Source organism: Actinia tenebrosa, unplaced genomic scaffold (assembly GCF_029948245.1).
Source record: "Actinia tenebrosa isolate PJP-AT-01 unplaced genomic scaffold, QUT_ActTen_1.0 PGA_scaffold2__45_contigs__length_23673736, whole genome shotgun sequence".
Classification (NCBI taxonomy): domain Eukaryota; kingdom Metazoa; phylum Cnidaria; class Anthozoa; order Actiniaria; family Actiniidae; genus Actinia; species Actinia tenebrosa.
Window position 1 is genome coordinate 9,214,011 of NW_028292579.1, and position 27,091 is coordinate 9,241,101.

Consider the following 27,091-nt stretch of genomic DNA (forward strand, 5'->3'; position numbering starts at 1 on the left):
GCAAGCAAAGGAAATACTAAAATTAATGATATTGCAATTTTTCAATAAGTTTGATCATGAGTGAGCCACCAATATTTTGTGGTATTTGTGTTTCAAAATTATGTGGTTTTTTCTTTATATTTGAGGTTAAAAAATAGGAGGATCGATTTTATTGAAAAGCATACAATATAGAAAATATTGGAGGCATATAATATATTTTCTCCTAACTAGTCTGAATATTATCCGGATTTTTTATTTATTTTAATTTATCCTACATGTAATCCTCCTATGTAATAATAATTCAAGATATATGAACATTATACATATGAACACTATACATATTTATCGTTTTTTTGTAAATATATACACATCTAGTTGCAAGGTTGTCATAGAGAGAAAGAACTTTTGTAATTATTTATATATAGTGAGAAAGAAATATATTAAGAAAAAAATATTAATATATTCATTTCTCACTAAATTACTGTTCTTTCTTCCTATGACATAGACTGCGAACAATCCCACTTTTCCCTTGAATTCCGCGAGCAGGTGTCTGTTGGGATTCCTGTGTATGTGCTCACGGAATTAGGAGGGAAAAGTGAGACTGTTCGCACAGTCTACCTATGACAACCTTCTTGCAACTAGGTGTATATTGCTAGTTTTTATTATAGTTTTCTTCTTTTTGCTCTCACAGAAACTGTTTCAATTTCTTCAAAATTACTTAGTATGTTACCCAAGGAGACCTCTCCAATTTTTGAGCAAAAGTACTATTATTGAAAATGTTATGCAAAAAACAAATGATGCAAGAAAGAATTGAGAAAGGAGAAAAAACAATAAGTGAGGGTTATTGGCCTGAAGCAAGGGGTTGTGTGATATAATTATTCACCGAGGGCAAAGCCTGAGGTGAATATACACATAACCACGAGCTGAAGGTGGATAACTGCCTTATTTTTACATAGCAAGGTCTTCTTAAAGACAAAAGAGGACTTACAAGGCTATGGTTTCAGAATTAATATGGATTTAGTGGACACAACAATAGAAAGCTTTTCATGGCAAGATTCCCAGTAATTTTGGAAAAAAAACACACCAAACTTTGAGAAATCATTCACTCAATCTTAAACTCAACATCAGACATTGGTCCATACATGCAACAACAACAAAAAAGGAAATATATGAATGACAGTACGGTAATGAGTGGATTGTCATTGGATTTAAAAATATATTATCCAGCAGTCAATTAATGAGGCTAGAATTGGGGCTAATTGACTTGTTTTAAAATGCAGGCTTTGAAGTTTGAGATATGTTTACGAGAAAGTGATACCATATTTATATGTAAACACTGGGTTATTTGGCAGTAAGACGATTTCTTCTTAATTCCTTTGAAAATTTTGTAAATATTTAAAATGTTAAATGAAAACCTGAATTTTACCCCCGTAATAAAAGAAGTAATCGTTTGTTGAAATCTTTTAAAGTGAGCACATTAGACGTATTGAAAACGGCGCAATTATGACATAATAAGTGTAGAACATTTATTTTAGATTATGTGACACACACAGATGCGAACGAAGTAATGAAATATATCTTCGTGATTTGATATTGACATAATGGTATAAGTATACAATATTACAGAAGAGTATAAGGTTTTCCTTGCATTAATATAAAAACATTCTGACATAAGCTTTGTGGTGTGAAGAAGTACACGAGCTGCAATTAACATATCACCTTCCTAACGACAGCCCTTTCCATAAACAAGGAGCTGCGATTAGATCTGTGATTTGAAAACGGCGCATCACATATAATGTTTTCCTACGGGATCCGTTCGTATATTTTCTCGTGTATTAGTTGTGTTCGATGAATATATGTGTCTTCGTGTTTTGAAAACGGCGCATCACACATAAGCCCTGAAACAGGGTGATGTGTGGTTTGTTGTCTTATGAATATTTATGTTTACCAAAGGGTGACCAGTTCTAATATGAACACGCAAGCTTTACCAAAGGGTGACCAATTGAACTGATTGACGCGTGCATCTGAATTTTGATGACATTGATAATGAATTCGTGAATCTTGCATATTAATTACTTTCACCAACTGTACCGATGGTAAACCAGCTTTTACCATCCGTATCAGTTCGTGTATTCTGGACATACATGTACAACCCAGGTGCATGACTTTTTGTAAATTCTCTCATCGACTGTGGACTGTAGAGCGGGGAATTATTGTTGGCTGTGTAGTGGTGGTACAATGCAAGTTGAAAGCGTTGCACTAGATCATCAAATGAGCTGTCTGTTTTTAGAAATAAAATTGAATTAAATCAGAGCAAAGATATAGTAACATGGTAGGTAACAAATTTAGTATTCATTTAAGTTTTTAAGCCTTGAATATTTATGAAATTGCTTATACATTTTGTATCTACTGATCCCATTGTTTAAATTATAGTGCAAAAAGAGTGGTTTTTCAAAATAAAAATCCTTTTTTTCATTCAATTAACCATTCAAGGTGGTTAAGTTTATTATAATAGATATATGAAAACAAAAAATTAAAAATTACCAACAGTGTTTTCTTTTTCCAGTGCATCATTCATTTTTTCCCAGGTGTCTCTGTCAATCACTACTTTTCCTCTTGAAGTTTTAACTTTATCAAGTTGTTGGTGCTGAAGTTCAATTCCACATATTTCTGATAGAGCATTGAGTCTTGTAAAAAGGTTCGAAAATTGGTTTTTGGTTTCTTTGAGCTTCTCTGTTTTAGGTGAGGTAGTGTCAATAACTGAAGATGAACTGCAGTCCACCAAGTTTTCATGGAGGTGTAAAATGGGCGATCCAGTAAACTGCCATATCTGTAAAGATAGGTCAATCATAAATTCCTGAACATGAAAAACTTGAAAATTGTTAGCCCAGCAATGAGTTTTCCCTTTTATGAAAAAAATAGTAATAAAAAAAGGAGAAACGTTTTCAAAACATGTTTAGGAGTCACCATTTTTAGCTGAAGTGGACTTGATAATACTTCGGAGGTTTTCCCTGCTTGGTCTTCGTTTTCTTTGTCACACTAAGAAACAAGACGTTTATTTTCGTTCATGTCACTTATTATAACAAAAAATTAATATAAAACATTTTCCATTTAGGATTAATTACTGCTTGACGTTCGTACTTATTTTAGAAGGTGGAAAAATGCTAAGCAAATCAGAAACATGCACTTTATGAAAAACTTGCACCTTGACCTTTGACTGTAAACAAAGAACCGAAACGTTCAGGAGAAATTAGAATTTTAAACGATAACAAAAATATCAAAGCTACAGTTTTTCTTAGGGAAAAGGTAAACAAAAACTTTACACATGTGTCTGCTGCTACAAACTGACAAAAATGTTAAAGAGAGAGACTGCAATTCAATTCCAAAAGCTTCAAAGAATGAGAAAGAGTAGAGTTGTTTTGTTTTACTTACTTCTTTTGCTCGCGCTGCCGATGCGTATAGCTGGTGGTTTTTAAAGTCTTCGTCTGCTGTTTGTTTGCATAAATTGCACCAACGAGTTCCTAGACAATACCCTTGTATGCTTGATCCAACATCATCAAATATCTTTTATAAAATCTTTGTGGTATTTTGTTCGCATTTAGTCTTGAGTGCTTGAAATAGTCTTGTTTTGGACAAGCACATCGTAGGTTTTCCCTCCGTGCGACATCCCAATGGTACCGACAAAGCCGGGAATTTATCGGCAACCGTGTTACCCTACTTATCTCCGAATTCACCGTGTACAGTCTGCCTTGGCAAGCTCTTCCTGTTCTTGTTTTTTCAGCCCTCATGCATATACCAGTCTTGTTTGAACCATGTATTAAGACTACCACTCGTAAAAACAACAACACGAAAGTAGCGATAGCAGTACTCGACGGCACGCGACCCACTTTACCCTTCATTTTCACCTTTGGTGCAAACGTAAAACTATATGGTGCAAAAAGTATGTTATTGTAAATATGACACTCTAGCTACTCTGAGAATTTCTCGCTCGGCTTTGCTTTATTCGCTTCAGCTTTTTGAATTTCGCGCTATGGCAGCAAGGTTTGTTTACAAAACAAATAATATTTTAGCGCATGCGCATTGCGTTTTGCAGCGGTGTCAAGACTAGCACTTTAAGCTCCATGGACCTTTATCAGACGGCGGCCATGTTTATTCTCATGAGAATTAAAAAAACCTTTGTTTCCCCAGCAGAAATTAATTCTCAAGCGCTTGAATTTGAAGCTACGCGTGGTGGAATCTATTGTTCAATCCAACATGGCTGCCGCGTGAATAAGGCCCATTAGAAAGGTTTTGGGATTGTCGGTATTTGAGTAAAAACGTGACTTTGGTGATTGCGTGACCGAGGTTCCACTTTGCGTTTAGAAGTCTGACTACTGTAAAATCCACGCTAAAGATTACGATAGAAACGTTATTTAAATAGATTATAATCTTATTTTAGTCAAATAAGTTTTGGGTCGATAAAATATGGTTTCAACAGTCAGTCCTCACCAATGCGGCCCGAGTTCGAGTCCTGCCGATCTCGATGTCGTATGTGAGTAGAGTTGTTTGTCGGTTCTCTCCTGTGCTTCGAGGGTATTTTTCTTGAAGGTCAAAAAGTGTGAAAAGCTTACGATTTGTCAGCCCTTAGCTGCTCTCACTCTGGTTTTCCTCCCTCCTCAAAAATCAACTTCTAATTCGATCTTTGTGCTTTCACCTAGTTTGGAGCCTAGCTCTGTTGTGATTATCCCACGCTGTGATACAACAGCGAAAGCGTTGTATTTTAACCCCGGGGGGGGGGGGGGGGTACTCCGCCAGAATTTGGGTAGGGGTGTTCCCCTGGGATTCTGAAAGGGGTACCCTGTTTATGACAAAAAAAACCAAATTTGTAGACCCTGTTTATGACAAAAGACATAACTAATTGCACTGAGTTCCCGTTTCAATTATCATGTTTTTTTTCGACCATAATAACCAGTTTCGGTCAATACGAAAGTAGAAACCCTGAATATGACAACAAACTCAGGAAGAACTTGGAACTTGAGTGAAATTGCATACCCTGCTTATGACAAGAAGCTCAAAAAACCATACCCTGTTCAGCGGATCATCCCCGTATAGTCCATATATCGGAGTACCCCCCCCCCCCCCGGGATTTTAATGTTACTTTCGAGATCTAGTTTAGCTTCTAGGCAAGTAGTTTAGCGGTCCATAAACTTAAACGAGGCCCTTTAGCTGCTCTCACTCTGTTCTGATGGCGATATATGCATAACTCCGCTAATTGCTCGGCCCAGTCTCAATAAACCTAGCGCCGGCTACATTTGGCCGCGACAGAACCAACAAACAACTCTGCTAACATACAACAACAAGCGCGGGACTAAGAGCTAAATCCTAATTAAAAGAATATTCCCTGTATTTTCAGATAGATAATTCTACCAGCATGAAGGCGATTGCCTACTTAATATTCCTACTGAAGAACCTCTCTACAGCTGTCTTAGCATCATCGTGCCCTTCTACACAGTACACTGGAAGGTTTAGGTCCGAAGACTACGAAAATGACAAAGCGATAGTTGGCCATTCTTACAAGAACCTAACCATTACTTATGCTCAGGAGTGCTTCGGCTACTGTGTATCTGATTGTAGATGTTTGTCTTACCAGATTTCTGGTACTCGGTGCGAGTTGCTGGACGAGGATAAAAATGCTCTACAAAGGGCTGGGTACAAGTACTATGTACTGAAACAGCACTTTAAGGTACACGGCAAGCTAGTTGTGGAATTATTAATTAATTAACAAGTAAATTTAGTTTCGATATTTGTCTTTATAATACTGGCTGGTTGGCTGGTTGGCTGGTTGGCTGGTCTACCTCTTCTTTGCTTTTAAGTTTCCCTTTTTCTTTCTCGTTTTAATTGTAGTACAATAACATAAATTGTTCAGGGGGGTGCCGTAACGGCTGCTGTCATTCGAATCCCTGTATGAACGGTGGAACATGCGTGGAGACTTGTGAAGACGTCAGACGAAAGTTCAAGTGCATTTGTCCACTTGGTACTCAAGGTAGATACTGCGAGTTCATAGTCTCATGTGCTGGAATTCCTGGAAAACCCAAGTCAGGTGTTCATACGATCACCAGACCATCTTTGACCAGCCAGTTAAAAGTGTATTGCGACTTTACATCCGAGCCGGACTATGTCTGGACGCTCGTGGAATCTTTTGAGTATTCGAAGAAAATGAACTATTTTTACTGGAAGTTATTTGAAGACCACCCTGTCAATGAATCAAGTCCAAACTGGGTCAACTATCGATTGTCACTTGAAGACATGACACACATAAGGACCAACGCAACACACTGGCGTGTTACATGTAACTTCGAGTCCGCTGACTTTTCTAATTCTGACTATGTTCGAGTTGACATGAAGACACTAGATCTTCTGCAGCAAATCTCTACGACATGCCACCAGCCTGATTTTCTAAGACTTCAAGGAACAACCTGCACTGGAAATTGTAAAACCCTTTATCGACATGACAAATATCATCCATACTTTGCTCCTTGCCTTTACAACAACTGCAAATTTGTTGGTTGCTCCGGTCATACGTACGAAGCGTTTGGCGCATATGAAGTCGTAAATCGCCTTCATCACTGCTCGTCATCTCCAAAATCCACGACGAACTGGTGGATTGGATACAAATTAAACTAAACTTAACACTAAAATATTGACACTTCACAGATCCTTCCAATCATCAAGATTCTCTAGATTCCAGAAAGGGCCTTAAAGCTGAGTACTTAGAAACACTACTGATCCCATGGCAAATGGAACTATCAGGCAGTTGCGCATATCTAGTTTTTAGTTTTGAAAATATTTGCATATTAACTGTCACGACCTTAAAAAACCACATTTTAAAAGTTGCACGTCGACTGGAAGCCATTCTGTCAGCTAGTCATGTGGGGAAAAACTGGAGCTATTAGCAATTAGTATAAATACACAGGTGATTATTGAAAATCTCGCGCGCTGATTGGTCGAGAAACTCAGAATATCACACGATAATCACCTCCAGTGATAATCTAAGATGGCGGCCAGCCGCTTTGTTGTTTTAAATGTGTCTTTTATCTTCCTTTTTTTTTTTTTTTTTTTTTTTTTTTTTTAACTTTTTTGTTGTTGTTGTTGAAAGAATCACCTGTGTATTTATACTAAAATAATTTTTCACCTCAGGCTCAGTGAATATCGGGAATAATAACCTCAACTTCGTTTCGGTTATTATTCCCCGATATTCACTTCGCCTTCGGCGAATAATTGTTAAACGAAACCCAAGCAAAGTTGCGCCGAAGAAATGAGAAATGGAACTACAAAAACTAGACGGCCATATATTTGGCGCCAAAAAAGAACAGTTCTATGCGAGAAAACCGTTGCAAAGATGACAAAGAAATCAATTGAGCTACTTCATATTTTAATATAAAAATAAAATAAAATACTTCAAATTTAATTTAGCACTCTATCCACTGAGAGTTGATGAGAGACCATAAAGAATTTAACAGGTTTTCACATCGCATTAGCTGACGTGCTGTCCTAAAAGATCGAATATGAATTTAAATAGTTTATTTTAACCGAGGAAGAAGAACCGGAGTGCAGGGAGAAAAACCCTCGAAGCACAGGAGAGAACCGGAAAGCAACTGTACTAAAAACTGACGACGGGGATCAGACATCGAACCCACTTCCATGGCGGTGAGAGCCATCCTTTTGTTTTAAGAATCATACAAGTGTCGATACAATGCTTTTTGTCTCATTTGCATCTCATCTGCATGCATGCATCCATCACTCGTTTCGAGGGTTTTCTTCGTCTTTTCTCTGGCTTTCAAATTCCAATTCGATTCGTAAGTTAGCCGTGCCCTGACTTAGATCAGCCCAGAGGTTGTTTCAGGGTTTAAATCTGTGAGTTAGCCATGTCCTGACTTAGATCAGCCCAGAGGTTGTTTCAGGGTTCAATCTGTGAGTTAGCCATGCCCTGACTTAGATCAGCCCAGAGGTTGTTTCAGGGTTCTATCTGTGAGTTAGCCATGTCCTGACTTAGATCAGCCCAGAGGTTGTTTCAGGGTTTGATCTGTGAGTTAGCCATGTCCTGACTTAGATCAGCCCAGAGGTTGTTTCAGGGTTTGATCTGTGAGTTAGCCATGTCCTGACTTAGATCAGCCCAGAGGTTGTTTCAGGGTTGCATCTGTGAGTTAGCCATGCCCTGACTTAGATCAGCCCAGAGGTTGTTTCAGGGTTCTATCTGTGAGTTAGCCATGTCCTGACTTAGATCAGCCCAGAGGTTGTTTCAGGGTTTGATCTGTGAGTTAGCCATGTCCTGACTTAGATCAGCCCTGAGGTTGTTTCAGGGTTCTATCTGTGAGTTAGCCATGTCCTGACTTAGATCAGCCCAGAGGTTGTTTCAGGGTTTGATCTGTGAGTTAGCCATGCCCTGACTTAGATCAGCCCAGAGGTTGTTTCAGGGTTTGATCTGTGAGTTAGCCATGCCCTGACTTAGATCAGCCCAGAGGTTGTTTCAGGGTTTAATCTGTGAGTTAGCCATGTCCTGACTTAGATCAGCCCAGAGGTTGTTTCAGGGTATCGCTAAAATTCGGTGTTATTATCATAATATTTCGCTTAATATGAAAATTCATTTTACACTCGTTCAGGATGACAAACATGGGATGGTGTCGACTGATGGACCAGAGTTAAAGTTTTTCCATGACATAAATTATTTTAATACCACAGAAACGCTTTGATTGACATATCCACCTGCACCTAAAATTATATTAGTAGTCGATGGAAGATTGCACGAGTTTTTGAGTATTATTTGCTCCGAGATCATTCTTCTATAGAGTGCAAACAATATAACCGTGGAACTTTAGTAATACTAAATAGCACAATTTCAAGCAAATTCCATTGTTTTCTATTGTTTAATTAGCACTATTTTGTACTATTTAGTAGCTAATGTTTCACGGATTAATTGTTTGCACTGTAGTATAAATCGCGAGTTACACTTCTATTCAAAATTACATTTCACTAAAAAATTCCACACGAGACTTATTTCTATTGATAGCACTATTTGAGAGGTGAGTAATTAGCATATCAGTTGATTTCGATTCAAACCTGCAAACTGATGGACGTTCTTCGCTGTTTTTACTCTCTAAACAACCCTAAAAACAATTAGAGCCTTTGGCATGACTTCTATCGTTTGGATAAGACATTATTGATTGCAACCACAACTTGCTTGTCTAAGTCGTCCTTTATTGAAAAGCGAAGAGGTTAGTGAATAATTCTAATTTTTATATTTGCATGTTTACTTTGCAAAGCCGCTCTTATACGACAGGTTTTGCAATCTGCCATACTTGCTAGCCCGCCGTTTTATACCTTGATATTTTAGATGACGTCTAATTCTGCAATAAGACTGCCAATTTTGTGACGTCGGGAGCGTTGTTGTTTTATAGCTAGACAAAGGTCCCCTTCACAGTTCCCTGCGCCATCTCGAAAGGTAGCCTTGCCTTTGGGTTGAAGCGAGACGCACGGTGAGCTTGCAGTGCACTGATTCTAAAAATAGCTTAAAGATTCGGACAAACATTGCATTCTGTTTAACCGCTACGAGGATTATACGAACCGATTTTATTATTTTTACTTAAAGTTACAATAATAACCCATGTAAACTAAGATCAACTGCGATCGGCTATGAAAATTATCTGCTAAAAGTAAACTTGTAAATTTGTTTGTCCGAATTTCGCCTTTGTCTTCGTTTTTATGACGTCACGGTTGCGCTGCGCTATTGAACATGGTTTGCAATATAAATGATGATACAACGTTATGATTTTTCCTACTCGTTGGAACATTGCTTTAGTGGCCAACAAAATTTTTTAGGTCACTTTTTATAATTTGTTTAGTTGAAATATTAGAAAATATTGCAATATTAGAAAACATTAGATAATCCACAGGTGGTAGCGTGCAATAGGAATTTAACAAATTTCCGATGGTTTAACGTTGCATGTACTTTTATTTAACAAGATATGACATCAACAGTTAGTCAAAGTGTTGCTTCAAGCATGGCTATATAATGGGCAGTTTTTCTGCTATGATCAAACTAATACAGTCCAGGGATATATAGGAAACTCTGGGGCACTATGAGTGTCAAACCTGGAGCATGTTTTATACGGTTCTTCTACCCCAACAGAGACGGTGGGAGGGTCTAAGGAATCTAAGCCATAACCAAACACTTCCTAAGATATGCACTGAGCGCTTTAAAAACACTCTTATAAACAGATGTCTATTTAGTCGCATTTTATTTTTAGAGGAGGAAGAGAGTAAGGCGGTTTTTTATCAAATCTATGTAAATAGTTACTAGTAATAGAATTTTGATTACCTTTACATTTTTCACTAATATAAATTGCAATTGTGTATTGTAAACTGGTACATTTTGCCGCTATGTTATACTTGATAAATAGAGGATATTACATGGGCGCGCGGAGATACGAAATTTATCTTCGAGTGTTGAAAAGATCTCAGATTTTCAACACGAGAAGATAAATTTCGTATCTCCAAGCGCCCATGTAATATCCTCTATTTATTATATAATTATCCATAAAATCAACTTAACAAGCTTTTTATTAGTTTTATAAAAAGTTTTTTATTTATAAACTAATAGCTTAAATACACATGGTAACGATATTTTCAGATGTGAAAATATCAGTTTTTCGAAGATAGGTATGTTAGTCAGTATTTTATGGATAATTATATGATAAAGATTGTTATTATAAAGTGTCAATTACCCACGATTCGTAGCCGCACAAAACACAGAACGAATCAAAAAGCTTTCTGCATATCGATCCATCTTTCAGTCCAAGCCTGTCACAAATACCCTAATACCACTTGTCGCACAAAACACAAAACGATTTGAGAAGCTTTCTGCATATCGTTCCCTCTTTCAGTCCAAGCCTATCACAAATACCCTAATACCACTTGTCGCACAAAACACAAAACGAATTGAGAAGGTTTTTACATATCGTTCCCTCTTTCAGTTTCTGGTTCAGACCTTGTGCAGCACTGTATTTTGAGTATAAATGAACAGCAAAAGTCTTTTCTTTGAAAATTTTCATATTTTTTTTGAACGTTTTCCCGGATGTTTGTTGAAAACACTCATCGACAACTCTATAGTATGGAAACATGTAGAATGCAAGTTGATCGAGCACACTTACATTGTATTGAGCTGAATTGTTTGAATGCAAGATGCTTGTAATAAGCAGTGGACCATTTGCTGCCCAGCTATATTGATTGTAGTTTTTAGCAAAATGTTCCAAACTTTTGTTCAAAAATGGATGATATTTTTCAAAATACATAAAGGCCCCATTCATTATTTTTCCATTACTCTGGTATCCAACAACATTAACAGGCAACTCTCTAATGGAGCGTACTAATATAACGTCAATATCCATGTACACGCCACCCATTTTGTAGAGTATGAGCATGCGCAGAAGATCTGTCTCATGACTGTACCAGTATTTACCATCCTTCACCTCATTATACTTTCCAGTCATAAAACTTTGTGCAGGAGTGCCATTGACCATCTTTGTTAAGTTGTACCTTCGGACCTCAATGTCATAGCCAGATTCCTTTAGAACACCAAACGTTCTATGCGGTAAGGTGTTGCTATGTACGATGACCTTTGCAAATGGATGGTGATAAAAGATCGACTCGATGCAACGCCAGTGTCGCCAGTTCAAGCTCGATAAGACCGACTCTTTTCCATGAAATAGATTTATAACTCGTGTGCCCTTAGTAGTGAATATCAAATGAAACAAATCCTGCTTATTTCCGTCAGGAGGAATGAAATGTGGAAAAGGAATGACTCCAAATTTTAGAGCTGCTTCATGCAATGCATTCTTTTGACGAATGATATTCCACGATGTGGCTCTTAACCTCTTCAGAAGACTTGAAGACGGAGTTGGATGAGGATCGTGCCAATCAAAGTTATGCAGCCATACTTTGGCCTCATCAATGGACATTTTATACAAATCAACTATGTAGAACAACTCATGGAATCCTTGAGTTCTTGGCGAGCTTTCACTCTTTGTACCACCTCCACCTGGCATGTTGGGAGAGTTGATGAATATGACGGGTGTTCCCATGGCAACACATGGCAATGCGCTGTGGATGCGTTGTGTTACGACCAGCTTTGCTTTGGAGTATTTTTCTATCAGATCATAAGCTGCTTTAAATCTTGAGAACTTGTTAAGCCGAGCAGCTCCATTCATGTTATGCGCCAATAGAATACCTTTCTGTTGAATTTCCAATGGCAAAAGCTTCCTAACTTCATCGTTTACATCTGTCAAATAAATAATCTCATTTCGTTTGGCATCTTTGGTCGTGTTCTGCATCAGTAGCGTTAAACAACCGGAGAAAAACGATTCAACACCTTGTTGTCTTAGGAACTCAAGAGAAGTAGTATCGCGACATCCAATAGGCGATTTTCTCCGTAGATATTCTATATTTTTCGATATCATAGGCTTGATCGCATTTCCTATGTGCATTGATAACATGATAGGATCGATGTTTTCTGGTGGTGGCCACTGTGTGAAAGGAGAACCCCACCACGCGTTGAAAAAGGAAGTGACATTCCTCCCTCCTTTCGAATGATGAAGTTGGTCTCTTTCTAGAAATTCATTTATAAAAGGAACGAATTGCAATCCTGGAAATCCCTGGATTTCATCCCCTAGATTTGCGTCGCGAGCAACACGAACTCGGCTGTCGTAAGATAATGTACCGAAGCTACTCTCAACAATGTTGGAAGCATCCAATATTGTGTTTTCCAAATGGATGATCTTGGGACAAAGCTCAAGATTTTGTCTGCATGCAACCGAAACAATCTCTCGAAACTCGACATTAATCGGCCAGGTTTTCATGCCCTCAACTTGTTTTGTATGCTGATCCAAAAATACTTGACCTATTACTCTAATGAACGAGCTTTCCTTAGGGAAGTTGAAAAGTCCCAAGATGTTGTGATGATTTGCATCAGACGAGACACCAATCCATGGTTCTTTAATACCCAAAGTACGGCGGTGTGTTTTCTCCATGCCTACTCTTGGATCAACGTAGGTACCGCCTTTTCGCCAGATCAGGGCAAGTAAAACTACTTGCTGCAAGTGATCCTCAAAGCTCGCTCCTTCGAGCACTTTATTTAAAGGATGCTTGTTAAACCAGGTTTCAAAGATGGTATTTTCAACCAAATCACTAATGACCAGGAATGAAGCTGTAGTGTTATAGGGCTCAAGATCAGCGAAGATTTTCACACAACTAAAGGTGCCACAATGCAAGTGTACTGGTCTGCCTGGTAAGCTCTCGTGCCAAGTATGGACGTTTTGAAGCACGTCTTCGGGCAATGCTCTGTTATAAACCCAGGATGAAGTTATATGTTGCTCAATCACCATAGATGAGTTAGCAACATTATTATGAGGTGTACCAATATTAGTATCTATTTCATCTCTTGCGCGTTGATCAAGACATACCACATTTAGAGCAGGAGCAGTCGTCGTGATCAAATTAAGACTGATGAAGGACAAACTGACTAAGACCAAACTACCATAGCCTAGTGTTCGTTTTGAATGAGACACACGTGCTACAGAAAGACTGTGGGATGTTCTGTAGTAAAGCAACAATCCTGTTAGGAACACCACCAACCCGATTACTGAGAGGCAACGCATTGGTACGGAAAAGTACAACATGTTGAGGAATATGGCAAAGATTCTCTTGAGCAAATTCAATAGAGCGTGGTGTAAGGGACTGATTCCTTGAAGGATCTGGATAGAAGCCATATTGTAGGTTAAGTAGCTGCCAGCTGATGCTAGTATGTCCCCATAAGAGGTGAACTGTATCTTGTTGGTTAAAAGTAGCTTGATAATTGCAATGGGAAGGAGAAACCAGAGGCCATACAATGATAAGGCGTAATATTGTTGTAAAGGACTCTTCGAGGATCTGCTTAAATTCTTGATATAAATGTTGCGTATGGGAAAAGCAAAGCTGGAAACAATTGCAGCTAGGATTCCCCAGATATTGAACGAGCTGTCTACCGCTACGAACAAGCACGTTCCTGCAGACATCACCAGGAGTGAAAGTAGAACAGAACAGCTTAGATTTTCATATTTCTGGGTATTTAGAAAGAACAGAAGTACAAAAGTAAAAACTGGTTCACACGCTTTGATCATCTGTGTGGTGCTGGAGTTGATTGCAGCATATGATGCGTTAGTGGCGAGGTTTCCAACCATATGTGCAAATGATGCCATCAGAACAACAATTGATTGGTGATTGGTCACAGTTGTAGAACCACCAGTCTTAACTCTGTACAGCTTCAGCCAAGTCCGGGTAAATATCGCACTTATTGCTAGTTGAATGACTGTCAGATCTATCCATCTCAAGTCCTTGAGTGCTTCGGTCACACTGGATACATTATGGCCGCCATGATGGAGTTGATCACCAATCATGAAGCGTTTGGAGGCGATAGAAGTAACAGTGTTAGTAGTCCACCATACTAACGTCGACATCACTATCCACAACGTGCTGTACTTTGTATCCTATAAAACACATTATTTACAGGTTATTTGCAGTTTGGGAAACCAACCAGAATATAGGATATACCAGTTGAACAGCAATATAAAGTATTCGCGCGTCCAAATAAACTACTTCGACGATAAGGCGGCTATCTTGGATTGCAAGGCATTATGGGGCGTCCCGGGGGCAAATAAAGCTTTGTTACAGTAATGACTTCGATTGATATTAACAGCTCACCACAAGGCAATACAACAAAATATGAATTGAGACGGCACATCAATCAAAGACAAACACACGAAACTCTACATATTTTCCGTTATCTTTGTTTTGGTTTTACCCCGTGGCAGAATGGTCATTCTGACTCTTGTATGTGGACTTATTATATGACCGTGAATCTTAGAGCCTGGACACTAGCAAATCGAGCAATCTGATTGGACGGATCGCATCGCGGACAGGTCTAGATTCGCATATTAATCTTACGGCGAAAATATTTTGTCCTTTTCAATGAAAAGTGGTCATATAATGAAACTCTTATCAACCGAGCTTGGTCGGTCTGTACGGGATAATCTTGACCTCGGTCGGGTACAGACCTCGGTCAAGATTATCCCGTACAGACCTCCCGCTCGGTTGATAAGATCTAAATATAGAGCGTTTTCACTCACGTAAGAAGAGCGCCATAAACAATAGAAACTTTCTGCACAGTATTTGCATAAAAATAGAGTTCAATTCCGGAGGATAGAAAATGTATTGTTTTGGTACGCCAAGATGTCCGCTGTGACGTCACGTGAAAACGCTCTATTCGAACGACTTAACATCGTAAATACTGCCCAATAAGCCAACATATACCGCTCTTTTGGTATGGAGTTGAGCTACAGTGACCACTACCAAGGATATATTCATACTTAAGAAGACTATTTATGTAAAGGAGTGGTAAAAAAGTTATTTTTGCTTTCACCTTTCCGAGTCGCTGTTTTTCCATTGCGTAGTGATCGAAAGAAACCAGAGAAAAGGAATCTGCGAAAAAGAAAAGTTAACTATATGAAACATATGTCTTAGAGTTTTGTTAATTAGGAGACGACCTAAATAGGAACATTTCCTCGAAGTAAACTACAAATGAATGCATGAAGATATAACTAGCTAAAAACTAGTGTCGGTGTTTTACTCCGACGAAGGACTAGCGTCCGAAACGTCAGTAAGTTTTTTCATCTTTTCACGGTGTATAATTTACCTTTTCATCATTACAAATGAATGCATAAATAGATTATAAAAAAATACCTCAAGATGCAGGCTATATAATAGACCCCTTGTCAAAATGGCGGCCGAAAATTGAAGTGAGTTAAATTAGAAAACCAATACCAGCACTGGAAAGAGCACCTTTACTTTAGTAACCGTACGAAGATTCATTATCTCGAGTGTTATTTCGGCCGAGAAAACTTAAGTTGAAAATTGACAAATTTACAGACATTTATATGTCTATTTACCCCCAGACATACAAACGTTGTGATAAAGGTGCTCATTCAAGTGCTGGTATTGGTTTTTCTCTCAGTTTAATTTTAACTCAACCGAATTTGCGGCCGCCATCTTGACGAGGGGTTTATTAAAAGAGGCAAGTACAAACGAGACTATTCCCATGCAAGTTAGTATCCTCAGGATATCGAATTATAATGAAGGATAATAATGAATTATTAAATAACTGCGTACTGATTAGTTGGGCGGGAAGCGCGCGTTATGAGAGCACACAGCACGCGCGCGCACTTTCATTTTCACTCATGTAATTAGTAGCTTATAAAAGAAATAAGACCGCCACCCGGTTAGCTCAGTTGGTAAGAGCGTCGGTCTGTTGTGCGAGAGGTCTTTGTTCAAGCCTCGGCCGGACCAACACTCAGGTTCTTAAAATAACTGAGGAGAAGGTGCTGCCTTTGTAATAACAACTACAAATGGTTAGACCTTCACGTGGCTCGGATGATCACGTTAATGGCGGTCCCGTCCCTAATTAACTAGAGACGTTAACAGATGACCACAAGTTTATCAGTTGAATTATATTACTGTCAAGTGTTATCCTCTATAAACAAAGTTAATTAATTAATTTATTTAAAACTTGCTTGCTGAGCTGTGTGGAGTTATAAAGCACTTGGGGTATGGCAGATCACTCGAGAAGTGTCCAGAAGCACTCCGCTTCTATTATAACTAATATTAGTGTATGACGATTGAAACGTCGTTGTGGTCCTACATAAAGGTTTAATTAATTTGAAAAAGTTCAGCGTTAGACACTATATCCTGACTTTTAGACTATTGCAGTTCATCTTCAATACAACTGACAAAGGGTCACAAAGGCTCATAAAGAAGCTGCTATCCACGCTTTACTTCACTTTTAATTTTTTCTAATTTTTTTAATCTTTATTATTTTTTAAATCCACTTTTCACTTTTTCTTTGGTTTCTTACCACACTCTTTAAACATTGCGTACGTCGAGCGCTCTTTCTGTGAAACATTTCCTTCGAAAATCCCTTTTAACTGAAAAATATTATTCTACTATTGGTTCTTGACAGTAGTTTTTCATTTGTTTTTAATTGTCCTTATCGGGTCCGTGGGATATTTAATTAAAACTCTTTGAAAACTCACTCGGCGTTCAAATTTCCCCGGGAAAAAAAAACCCCTGAACACACCTTGCAAGTGATTAAAAAAGATAAAAATAAAAATAAAAAAGATTTCAGGCATGGAGTAAAAAACTATATTCAAATAAATAGAAATAACAAGATAAAAATCGTTCACAAACACAACAATTAACCACGTACCCTAATCACAAAGCTCTGGATCGGAATTTTTCAGAATGCTCTCGTCTTTAAAAGGCATTTTTCTCAAATAAGTCAAAATCATTTTGATTTGAAATGATTCTGCTTTTTTATTGTAAGACTGAGGTAGTCTATGAATCTTGTCTTTTCTTTGCTGTAGATATAATAAACTACGTTCAACTGTGTCCTTTGACTCCGACGAAGGACTAGCGTCCGAAACGTCAGTAAGTTTTTTCATCTTTTCACGGTGTATAATTTACCTTTCATCATGACTGTTTCATTAGAAACACCGACGCAGCTCACACTAGTTTTTAGCTAGTTATATCTTCCGTGTCCTTCAGTGTCAAGCATTGAAGAAAGTCAATAGAAAATGAATTGCCATGCTGTGCAGTGGTCAAACAAGCGGGGATTTGGCAGAACACGAGATAATCACATGCCTCGACCAATCAGAAAGCGAGATTTCTGACAGTTGCTTTCTTTTTATCGGGTTGTTTCTATGATTACCTTAACCAAATCCAAAAAGTTTCAAAGCCAAATAAAACACAATAGATTACTCCATGGAAAGTACGAGCGTACGGCTTTCATTCACGCGTTGTGAAACCTATCATCAATAGTCTAGAGTCTACGAGCGATTGACTTTTATGATACGAAACGAAGAGGGAGTAATTAGTGATTGCAATCATTCCCAAGAGAATGAAATAATAAAAGACACGGCAGCCATGTTGGGTGATATAACAAGAGACTAATGGCGAATCTTTTGTTACATTCAACGAACATGGTGGCTGTGAAAACCATCAATACCATATTATTTTCATATTATTTTCATTTTGCCCGTTAAGAAGACCAACTGCCTCTCTTTTCAAACAAAACCCTTTTTTATTTAATAACATTTATATCCATTAAAAAGACTGTACAATGATTTTCGTTACATATGTAAATATTCATGATATACTCATCTTGTAATATAATAAAAAGATATAACTAGCTAAAAACTAGTGTGAGCTGCGTCGGCGTTTCTAATGAAACAGTAATGATGAAAAGGTAAATTATACACCGTGAAAAGATGAAAAAACTTACTGACGTTTCGGACGCTAGTCCTTCGTCGGAGTAAAAGAGAAAGAAGTGGTAGAAAGGAGTGTATATATGATAGAATAAGACAAAAGAAACCAATGAGAGCAAGGTAGGCAAGGAAACAAAAACAAACAATCAAAAGACAAAAGAAAAGGTTAGTTGAAAATAAAGCGTTCATTAATCCCGTTGGGACTAAGCCCCATCATATATACACTCCTTTCTACCACTTCTTTCTCTTTTACTCCGACGAAGGACTAGCGTCCGAAACGTCAGTAAGTTTTTTCATCTTTTCACGGTGTATAATTTACCTTTTCATCATCATTGTTGTAATATAATACTTAGTAATAAGCCATGCACTAACCTCGGTACAATCACTACTTACCCCCCTCCCCCTAAGGTTTCCACTAGGGGGAGGAGGCGAGTAACCTTGTACAAAAGAATATTCATATCCAATCATGATTGGCTGCTAATTTTCAGTAGCTCCTGATCGAGGCTAATAAGGCATCTCTGTTTAGCCTCGATAAGGGGCTTTCGTTCTTCAGCACAAGTGTAGAGTCTAGTTTCTAATTAAGTCAAAGTTTTTTCTATAAAATAATGAAAGAATTTTAACAATATTCTCAATAATTAAAGTTAACAGTTTTCGACTTCGTTCAAAGAGGATCCATGTTCTAAGATAATTTGGATTGGAAATTTTTTCCGCGTTCATAAATTCTAAAAAATCTTCAACTATGAATATTTTCGTTAAAATATCATCTTGGCGTGATAGTCTCCACAAGCATTATTTCTTTTTCTTTCATTTTCTTCAGAAGAAATGTTCTCAAGGATAGGAAGAATTCCATTCTTAATTACGAACAAAATGGGGAAAATTCACAGAGCGAATTGAAGATAAATGCGTCCGTTCTAAAACATAAAGCGATGGTAACCTGATGTGAATAGAGACGTCTTTACCATTGCAATGTTTTCCCATTTCAGACCATGTCATTCCCTAGAGTATAATTTCTTTGTTTAACGGTTGCGCTTGACGAGATACATAGATGTTGATACAACTCAAGCAAAGAATCTTATTCTCAAGGGAATGACACGTGGCTTGAAATGAGAAACCATTACGCCCACGGTAAAGATGTGTATTTTCCTCGAAGAAAGAAGAATGAATCCAGGAAAAACCAAGTAAGGCGAGTATTCATTTTCCATACGTTATACCTATGATAAGAAAAGTATGTTAGCTTAAATTAAGTCAATATAATAAGAATAGATCTTTTCTGAGCTAGTGAACGCTGTGCATTGTGGTCTAGCTTGGGTACCAACATCTTTTGCTCGTCATTTCTTATGTGGTGTATACTTCATTTTATTGAAGTTAGAAGAAAGCCCATTTTTATGCATTTTTATGAAGACATTATTGAGACATTTCTGAGTGTCATCTTTTATCGAACACTACATAGGTTTATCAGTATAATGGCCAACTTTTATTTTTATCATTACTATCATCATCACCACCATCAACGCCCATCAACAATTTCCTTACCAATCACCAAAATCAATCAGTATCATCATCATCATCATCATCACCCATCATTCGCTTTAAGCAACCTAACTAACTCACCTCCGAAACAACGCAATTACTCTTTGATTTCACTCCTTGCTTATTGTGTGTCGAATCTGTAGCATTTTCTTTTCCATCAGTCTTTGTATCAAGAGAAACCGTACAAGTTTCCACAAGACTTCTCCTTCGAGATTTTTCCTTTTCTTTCGTTTTATCTTCCGAATGTTTATGTGTTATTCTCTCTATTAAAGACCTTCTCTTATGAGGTCCATTAGAGTCCTTTTCCCTTACAGATCGACGTAAAACTACGCCTCCGCCACATTCCTCGGGACTCGTCGCTCGTTCGTTACTCGATCGGTCACGAAGCGAAAAACTTCGGAAAAAATTCGATGACTTTTTTTCCTCTTCGGGACTCGGCGACTTGCTTTGCTTATTTTTTTTCTCTTGTCCTTTTTCAATGTCCTTTGTAACTTTGTTAGGGACTTCTTCCATCGATTTTTTCCGTCTGTGACCGCGTGGGCTTCGTTGTGCTTTCGAAGAGACGCGACTGTCAACCGTTGTGACAATCCCTTTGGCCGAGGCGCCCTCTTCCTCGGTAGTGTGAGTAGCAGCGTCACAAAATCCACTACTAGCCGATGAATCTGTTTCCGAACTGATCAAAGATAATCGTTTGTCCGTCGCAGTGATATTAGAGGTATTATTGGACGTTTTTCTTAAAAGTGGTCCGTGGTGATGAAGAGAGGATACAGATGCCTGGTAGTGCGGTGTCTCGTCGTATCGTGTTGTTGGTATGTGTAAAGCCGGTTGGCTCTCAACGCTGATTCCAGTGGAGGCCTCTGTCAAGCCGTACTCTGTGAATTAAGATGGAATGTTATTTAAAATTTAGGTTAGAGAGGTTTTAGTTTAACTCTAAAAAGCTCGGTGTCGTATGTGTGCCTTTTTGAGATGTTTTTCTAAGTACATACCCACTCTCTAATTATCAGTCTAGTATAATTCCGTGCTTAAGAGGTTTCGCCCACTCCAACCCCCCTCCTCCTCACCCATCCTTATTTCTCAACGGCGAAGAAGCCGTTGAGTAAGTCAATCAAATAGTCTCTTTCACGGTTTCCTGCGCCATCTTGAAAGGTAACCGTGCCTGTTTATCGTAGCGAGGACGGTTGTGACCTTGCAATGACAGAGACCTTTTTTAACACCTTGGACAATTATTCACGTCTCTATCATTCGGAGGTCACTGCCTTTCTCGTTTCGATGGCGCTGGCAACTGTGATGGGGCCAACTATATGCTTCCTACCTTTGTTGCGCATCGCTTGTTTCCATAAAATCTTGGTTATTTCTGATAACCAGAATGTCTTCACTTCCATACTGGGCGCCTGGAAATGCAACATAATTGGAGAATTCAAAACACATTAATATCAAATTTTTAGTAAATTTGTTTGAGTAAGACGGGGTTTGAAGCGCAGTAAACTGAGGATTCTTAAACTACTCTCTTAGACCCCATTTTCAAAACAATCAGTTTCACATTCGATGCATACTGCTGTCTTTGAAGACCACAGATTCATTTGCACAGGCTTAGCCTCGTTTAAAAATCCGTGGGATTTCAAAACATTGGTGTTGCTGAAGCTGCAGATTTTTTACATCACAATTGACTTTTATGAATGATTTACTCTAAAGCGAGGCTAAGCCTGTGCAAATGAGTCTTCAATTACTATAATTCGAAATGAAGTTTACCTGTAAGATGAATTTCTCGCCAGTCTTTCGTTTTCTGAACCAAAGTTCAAATTTAAGTCCACCATCCCCTAAAGACTCCGTTAATCCTAAGTCTGCAGTCTGTAAAAAATGAGAGACACTTTACTTTTAGTGACAAGGCATTTTACACGGGCTCTAAAAATAGTACTATGTTACTGATTCCTGCCGTCATTGTCGAGAGTAATCCAGTACCGCTCGAAAGCTGGATTTTCATTGCTTCCTAAGTACAGTACCGCTTTTGTAAGGTTAGGTTTAGTGCTATTGTTTGGATGACCAATCTATTGTTTTTTAATCCAATCATGTAACTCGTTCTGAGCGGTACGGGCTGGCTCATTGTCGTTGATTAAGATAAGGGGAACAACCCTCCGCTGAAGCCAGGGGCGACACGGAGAGTAGTTATCGTCATGAAGACACCCGACAGTGATGGTTGGGGTAGGGTGGGTGGGTTACATCGCCTGCTGTTCTGGTTTCGTGTTTGCTGCAAAGTGTCACTTTCTATCTTAGGAGTGGTTAATATACAGGCCTCTCTCCAATGGGGGAGAGCCATGAGATATTCTCACGCTCTCTTAATCCGATAATCACAGACCCATGACTTGCATACATAATTTAGTAATATCCAAATGACTTTGAATAGTGACGTAAGCACAGAATATGCTATTACTCTGCACTCTCAACGTCACGTCCCAAATCTTCCCATGAATCTTTTCGTTAATCATACCTTGAGAGAATTCTTGTAATAGAAGAGATCTACACCACCCTGTTGTCTTCTGGCTTTACTAAACAGGACCAAATCATCGAACAAAAAGACACGTCGCTGATGCTTCTTCTTTCCTGACCACACGATGAAATTATCTTGACGAAGGAGACGACCTTGTTCCTTGACGTTAACCTTGAAAATACGTACACATTAGTTACATCAATGAATGTTGCTTAATGAAACTCTTTGCCAGGCTACAATGACGCGAAAACACTGTCCGTCATGTGCTATCAATCAGAGTTGATTGCTTGGTATCAATCAGCAGAATGAATTTTATGAATCAAGAATACAACGACAGGCAAACACTGCATGTCCTCTAAGCTCATTCATGGTCATTTATCCATGTACATTTTAATTGACAACCGTTGCGGGAATGACGTCATTAATATAATCTATTTCAATGCAATGAATCATAATCGTTGTGTGGACATCAGGAGTAGTATATAATGCTCACGAGAATGCACTTACGTCACAGTTACGTAATGAGTCCATGGCAAGCAGATCATTGCCGTGTCTGAGCTGAAATCGAACCATGTTCTGCGCGTCCTACACAACAAAACAATCATCAAAACGATTACACATGGAAATGAGTACTTATGCGACACTGGAATCAATCCGTGGTTCGATTCATTCCTGGACTCGGAATCATTTATGTGAGAAGAGTTTGTTACGTCTCTCCCTTGATTCGGGGGTTTTTCTTTGGATTTTCTGGTTTTCCTCTCTCCACAAAATCTAACATGCTCAATGCCAATTCAATCTGTGAGTTAGCCATGCCCTGCATTAGATTAGCCCAGAGGTTGTTTCAGGGTTTGATCTGTGAGTTAGCCATGTACTGACTTAGATCAGCCCAGAGGTTGTTTCAGGGTTTGTTCTGTGAGTTAGCCGTGCCCTGAATTAGATCAGCCAAGCGGTTGTTTCAGGGTTTGATCCGTGTTAACCATGCTCTGACTTAGATCAGCCAAGAGGTTGTTTCAGGGTTTCAGACATAACAAACTACACTTACCTTCAGTTCATTGACTCTAACTCCATCCTTACAAGCCTCGATCATATCCTGAAGGAAATATATTAATAATCGATAATTATTATACAACTATAATATCTATACCTTCTGAATAACTGGGAAAAAAAACAACAACAACAACAGAAAGCGAGGCAAGATAAAAGTTCGTAATCTCTCACCCTTAACAGTAGTCCATATTTACACATTCTTTGGACAGGTTTCATGAGGAAACTCCCGAGATCCAGTTTGTCGCCAAGTTCTTCTTGGAAAGCCTAAAAAGCAAGAGATAAACACCTTAAGAAGAGGAATACTATTTTCGATAGCTTGCAATCCATTTTCAATAGTCTCTTGCCATAAAGAGAATTCATGGTTCAGACTCCCCTTAGTTACCGTTGCTATGTCCCACAAGCTCAACAAATCATTAGCATTGTATTGTATTGTAAGTCTATAAGAACTATTGTAAGTCTGTGAGAACTGTATCACTTACCTTAAAGTACGTGTTTCCATGGTCAGACAAGAGTTGATCGGATCTTGGTTTATTTTTATTATACAAGGCATAGAGATAGAACTGACGTTCCTGTGGATGGAACCAACAGCAAAACGATAATTTTAAGTGAACTTGTGACCACCAAGTGAAACCAAGTGAAATAAAGAATTGAAAAAAAGAAAGAAAGAAAGAAAAGACGGAATAGGGAAAGAAAATGAGAAGAGAAGAGAGTAGATAAGAAAAAAGGAATTGAGAAGGAAGGAAAATAAGCTTAAAAAGTATAGAAATGAGAAAAAATGCCACAGCCATTTCGAAGTTAATGGAAAAACTTGATCGAGTTGACATTGCATTGCATTGTTTTAGGAGACAAGATGGCGTCTATTTTGTCCCCTAACACCGCCGCACGATACACTGATATGCCAACTCAACCTAGTTTTTTTCCTCAACCTAGAAATGGTTAATAAGATATTTAAAAAGAGAAAAGAAAACTGAAAAAAGCAAGAGGAAAGAAAAGTCAAAAGAATAGAAAAAAGAAAGAAAAAGATTCAACTAACCCATTTCAAGAAACAACTGCCTATCTGTAAAGGTTTCTCTTGACACATTTCTAATTCACGTAGAAAACACCTGCAAAAAGGAAGGCCAACACGTTTAAGTACGAAATATTCTGATACTGATACATCAACACAGGAAATCCAGTGGATTTATTAACACAACTTTGGTTTCCATGAATACAAGGGTGACAGGGAACTAAAACGTTTGCGCATGCGTAATATGAGCACGCCTTCCAGGAACTCAAGAGCGTTTTAGTATGAAAACAAGACCCTGGTGGCAAGGGTAGACCGGGTTACCTGCTACTTGCTGATTTTTTTTTATTACTGTGAAAAAAGGCGAAATAACCATGAAAAGAAAAAAAATATTTTTTCATCACATTTTTTTTGATGGTCGTATAATTAAAAGAAAATCAAAGTCGTTCTCATGCAGTTTGTGAAAGTGCAGAATTCAAGATTTTCAAATTGCACGAGCCGGAGCAAACTGCACTCGAACCCATTCAATTTCCTATACCAATACCAGGAACACGTTTGTAAACTAATTTTCACGTACGGACTTAGAGCATGCACAAATGCATTCACTGGTGTGCATAAGACATGTCGGGGAGATATGACTGAGGTATTTATTTATTTATGCAAAAGGTTGTTCTGTGGCTATCTTTTTTTACTTACCGATTATGAAAGTCATATATTCGTTCAATATTTCCAAATAAAATATTCTTTTTCCCTCTGAGGGAAGGCAGTAAATCAGGATTCTCCATTCTAGATAAATAATTCTGACAAATAAAAGAATGTGTAATTAATAACCTTTATCTTAATATCGTTTTTTGTGTGTTTACAATATAGTTTCTAAAAATGAAGATAAACGCCTTCCTCCATTCTCTCGTTCATTCCATTATTCATTCGTTCGTCCGTCCGTGCAATCATCCCTCCATTCATTCCATCCATTCTCTCATTCATTCCATCATTCATCCCATCATTCATTCCATCATCTGTTCCATCATTCACCTCTTCATTCATTCACTCCTTCATTTATCACATCGTATCATATCATCCTCTTATATGAAGCACTACCTGCATGATATATTCAAGGGACTTGACATAGTCTCTCTCTGTATCTATCATCTCTTGTACGATGTAAGAAAGTTTCCTGGCGTGAAATAGTGATACAAAACAATTACTACAAAACCACTATATATTATATAGAGTTGAAAAACTTCAAAATCACTCGGACCAGTGTCGGGGACCAGTCGGAAAAACAAAGTGATTCGGCTTTCCTTTCGGAAATCCTGAGGCAACCCTTCCAGAAATAACATAACCATATCACATGTTTTCATGAAGGGAGGATGACCAATGGGAGTCATTGACTCTAGTATCATGGTCTTTATCCTGGCCTTATCTTTATGGAGACAGGATTTCAGAGCATAATATACTTACTCTTTGACTTTAGGAGACAAATTCTGTTCACATTCTTCGATGCTTTCCAGAGGCTGTTAAATTAAGAAAAATCGTAAGTAAATATAGTCGAAATTTCAGTCGAAAATTCTCGCACGATGTGATTGGTCTTGCGTATGCTTTGCCGTGTCAAGACCGCGTTTCTGCTGCGAGCTTTTCACAGCCATACGAAAACTTCTCTAAGTTATAGAATGCCGAACCGTGTGGGAAGCCATTTCAGTGTTATGACTGCACTGACAGCCCCCCTCCCCTCCCTTCAACAGTGAGAAGCAGTATCGTTAGTTTTCGGCTGTTTAGAAAGCATTTTTATGGGAATTCATTTCAATGCCGCTATTCTTGGTGTGCAAGTGACGTCATAGCCGCCATTTTGGTTGACTTTGACAAAAGATTTGGTGTTTTTTGTCATGTCAACCAACATGGCGCTACGTCTCGTGTCCTGTCATTCAGAACACATTGAAAGGGATGCATGCCACCTTACAGTCCAACTCATACAAAAAACAACGAATGATTAGTAAGCTGGGTTATTTGATAGCTTATAAGTGTTTATACTGATTAGCAGTGTTAGCACGAATGTCGTATTCCTTTTCCGAGTTCATGATGCATTTTGGTATAGCTTGGGTACAAGCAACACCATATAAGGCATGATAAATAAAAGACATTGGTACCCAAGCTAGGCCATAATGTATCCGTAAAATTGTTTTAGGATGCTCGACCTCCTATTAAATATTATTCGGTTAATATTATTATACATTAGCATTAGCACGGGCATCAGTTCACTCAGGCAAGTTATTTAGGTGAAAATTCTGATTTTCGGTTTCACAAGACTTAGATTGTGCTTAGAAATGTCTTTAACATTATGCACAAAGATAAGATCAAGTAGAAGTAAGCAAGGAGTATAATAGGCCTTTTGCAGGATATGTTACTGCATGACGAAAAAAAATATGTAACTTATATATTTAAAAAAAAGGTTTCCAGGTTACAAATATGATTAACGTAAACGTTTTCAAAATGTTATCTTTTCCTTCCGATTCTCATGTTTGTCTGCCAACCAGCAGAGACTTCCTCGGGGGACCTTGGGCCGAATTAATTCGTTATCAAAGTGATATATCAAAACATGAATGTTTGATGTAAACGGCCTATTGCTGGGTTTCAATCAGCTGATAAAAGTCTTTGAATTTCATTATC

General features: G+C 38.2%; 2 protein-coding genes and 1 pseudogene across 4 annotated transcripts in view; 1 reads left to right on the forward strand and 2 right to left on the reverse strand.

The window, feature by feature from the left end:
- Nucleotides 1–2,047: 2,047 nt before the first annotated feature.
- On the reverse strand, nt 2,048–3,878 carry LOC148909200 (uncharacterized; annotated as a pseudogene).
- Nucleotides 3,879–5,389: 1,511 nt separating this feature from the next.
- Nucleotides 5,390–6,642, forward strand: LOC116297426 (uncharacterized). Its single transcript, XM_031705649.1, has 2 exons — nt 5,390–5,701; nt 5,863–6,642. Exons 1-2 carry the CDS (start codon nt 5,390–5,392, stop codon nt 6,640–6,642), a joined length of 1,092 nt encoding a protein of 363 aa, XP_031561509.1.
- Nucleotides 6,643–17,227: 10,585 nt separating this feature from the next.
- The window catches only part of LOC116297430 (puratrophin-1), a 38,205-nt gene continuing 28,341 nt past the window's right edge, over nt 17,228–27,091 (reverse strand). For all 3 annotated transcript variants that reach the window (XM_031705655.2, XM_031705656.2, XM_031705654.2), the window contains exons 14-26: nt 25,889–25,941; nt 25,526–25,601; nt 25,124–25,227; nt 24,458–24,527; nt 23,904–23,993; nt 23,596–23,688; nt 23,420–23,467; nt 22,885–22,962; nt 22,378–22,548; nt 21,642–21,740; nt 21,205–21,283; nt 19,974–20,764; nt 17,228–19,573 (exon numbers count right to left, since the gene is read on the reverse strand). In XM_031705655.2, the coding sequence (XP_031561515.2) occupies nt 19,568–19,573; nt 19,974–20,764; nt 21,205–21,283; nt 21,642–21,740; nt 22,378–22,548; nt 22,885–22,962; nt 23,420–23,467; nt 23,596–23,688; nt 23,904–23,993; nt 24,458–24,527; nt 25,124–25,227; nt 25,526–25,601; nt 25,889–25,941 (1,758 nt within the window). In that variant the 3' untranslated portion in view covers nt 17,228–19,567. The remainder of the gene's footprint in view (nt 19,574–19,973; nt 20,765–21,204; nt 21,284–21,641; nt 21,741–22,377; nt 22,549–22,884; nt 22,963–23,419; nt 23,468–23,595; nt 23,689–23,903; nt 23,994–24,457; nt 24,528–25,123; nt 25,228–25,525; nt 25,602–25,888; nt 25,942–27,091) is intronic.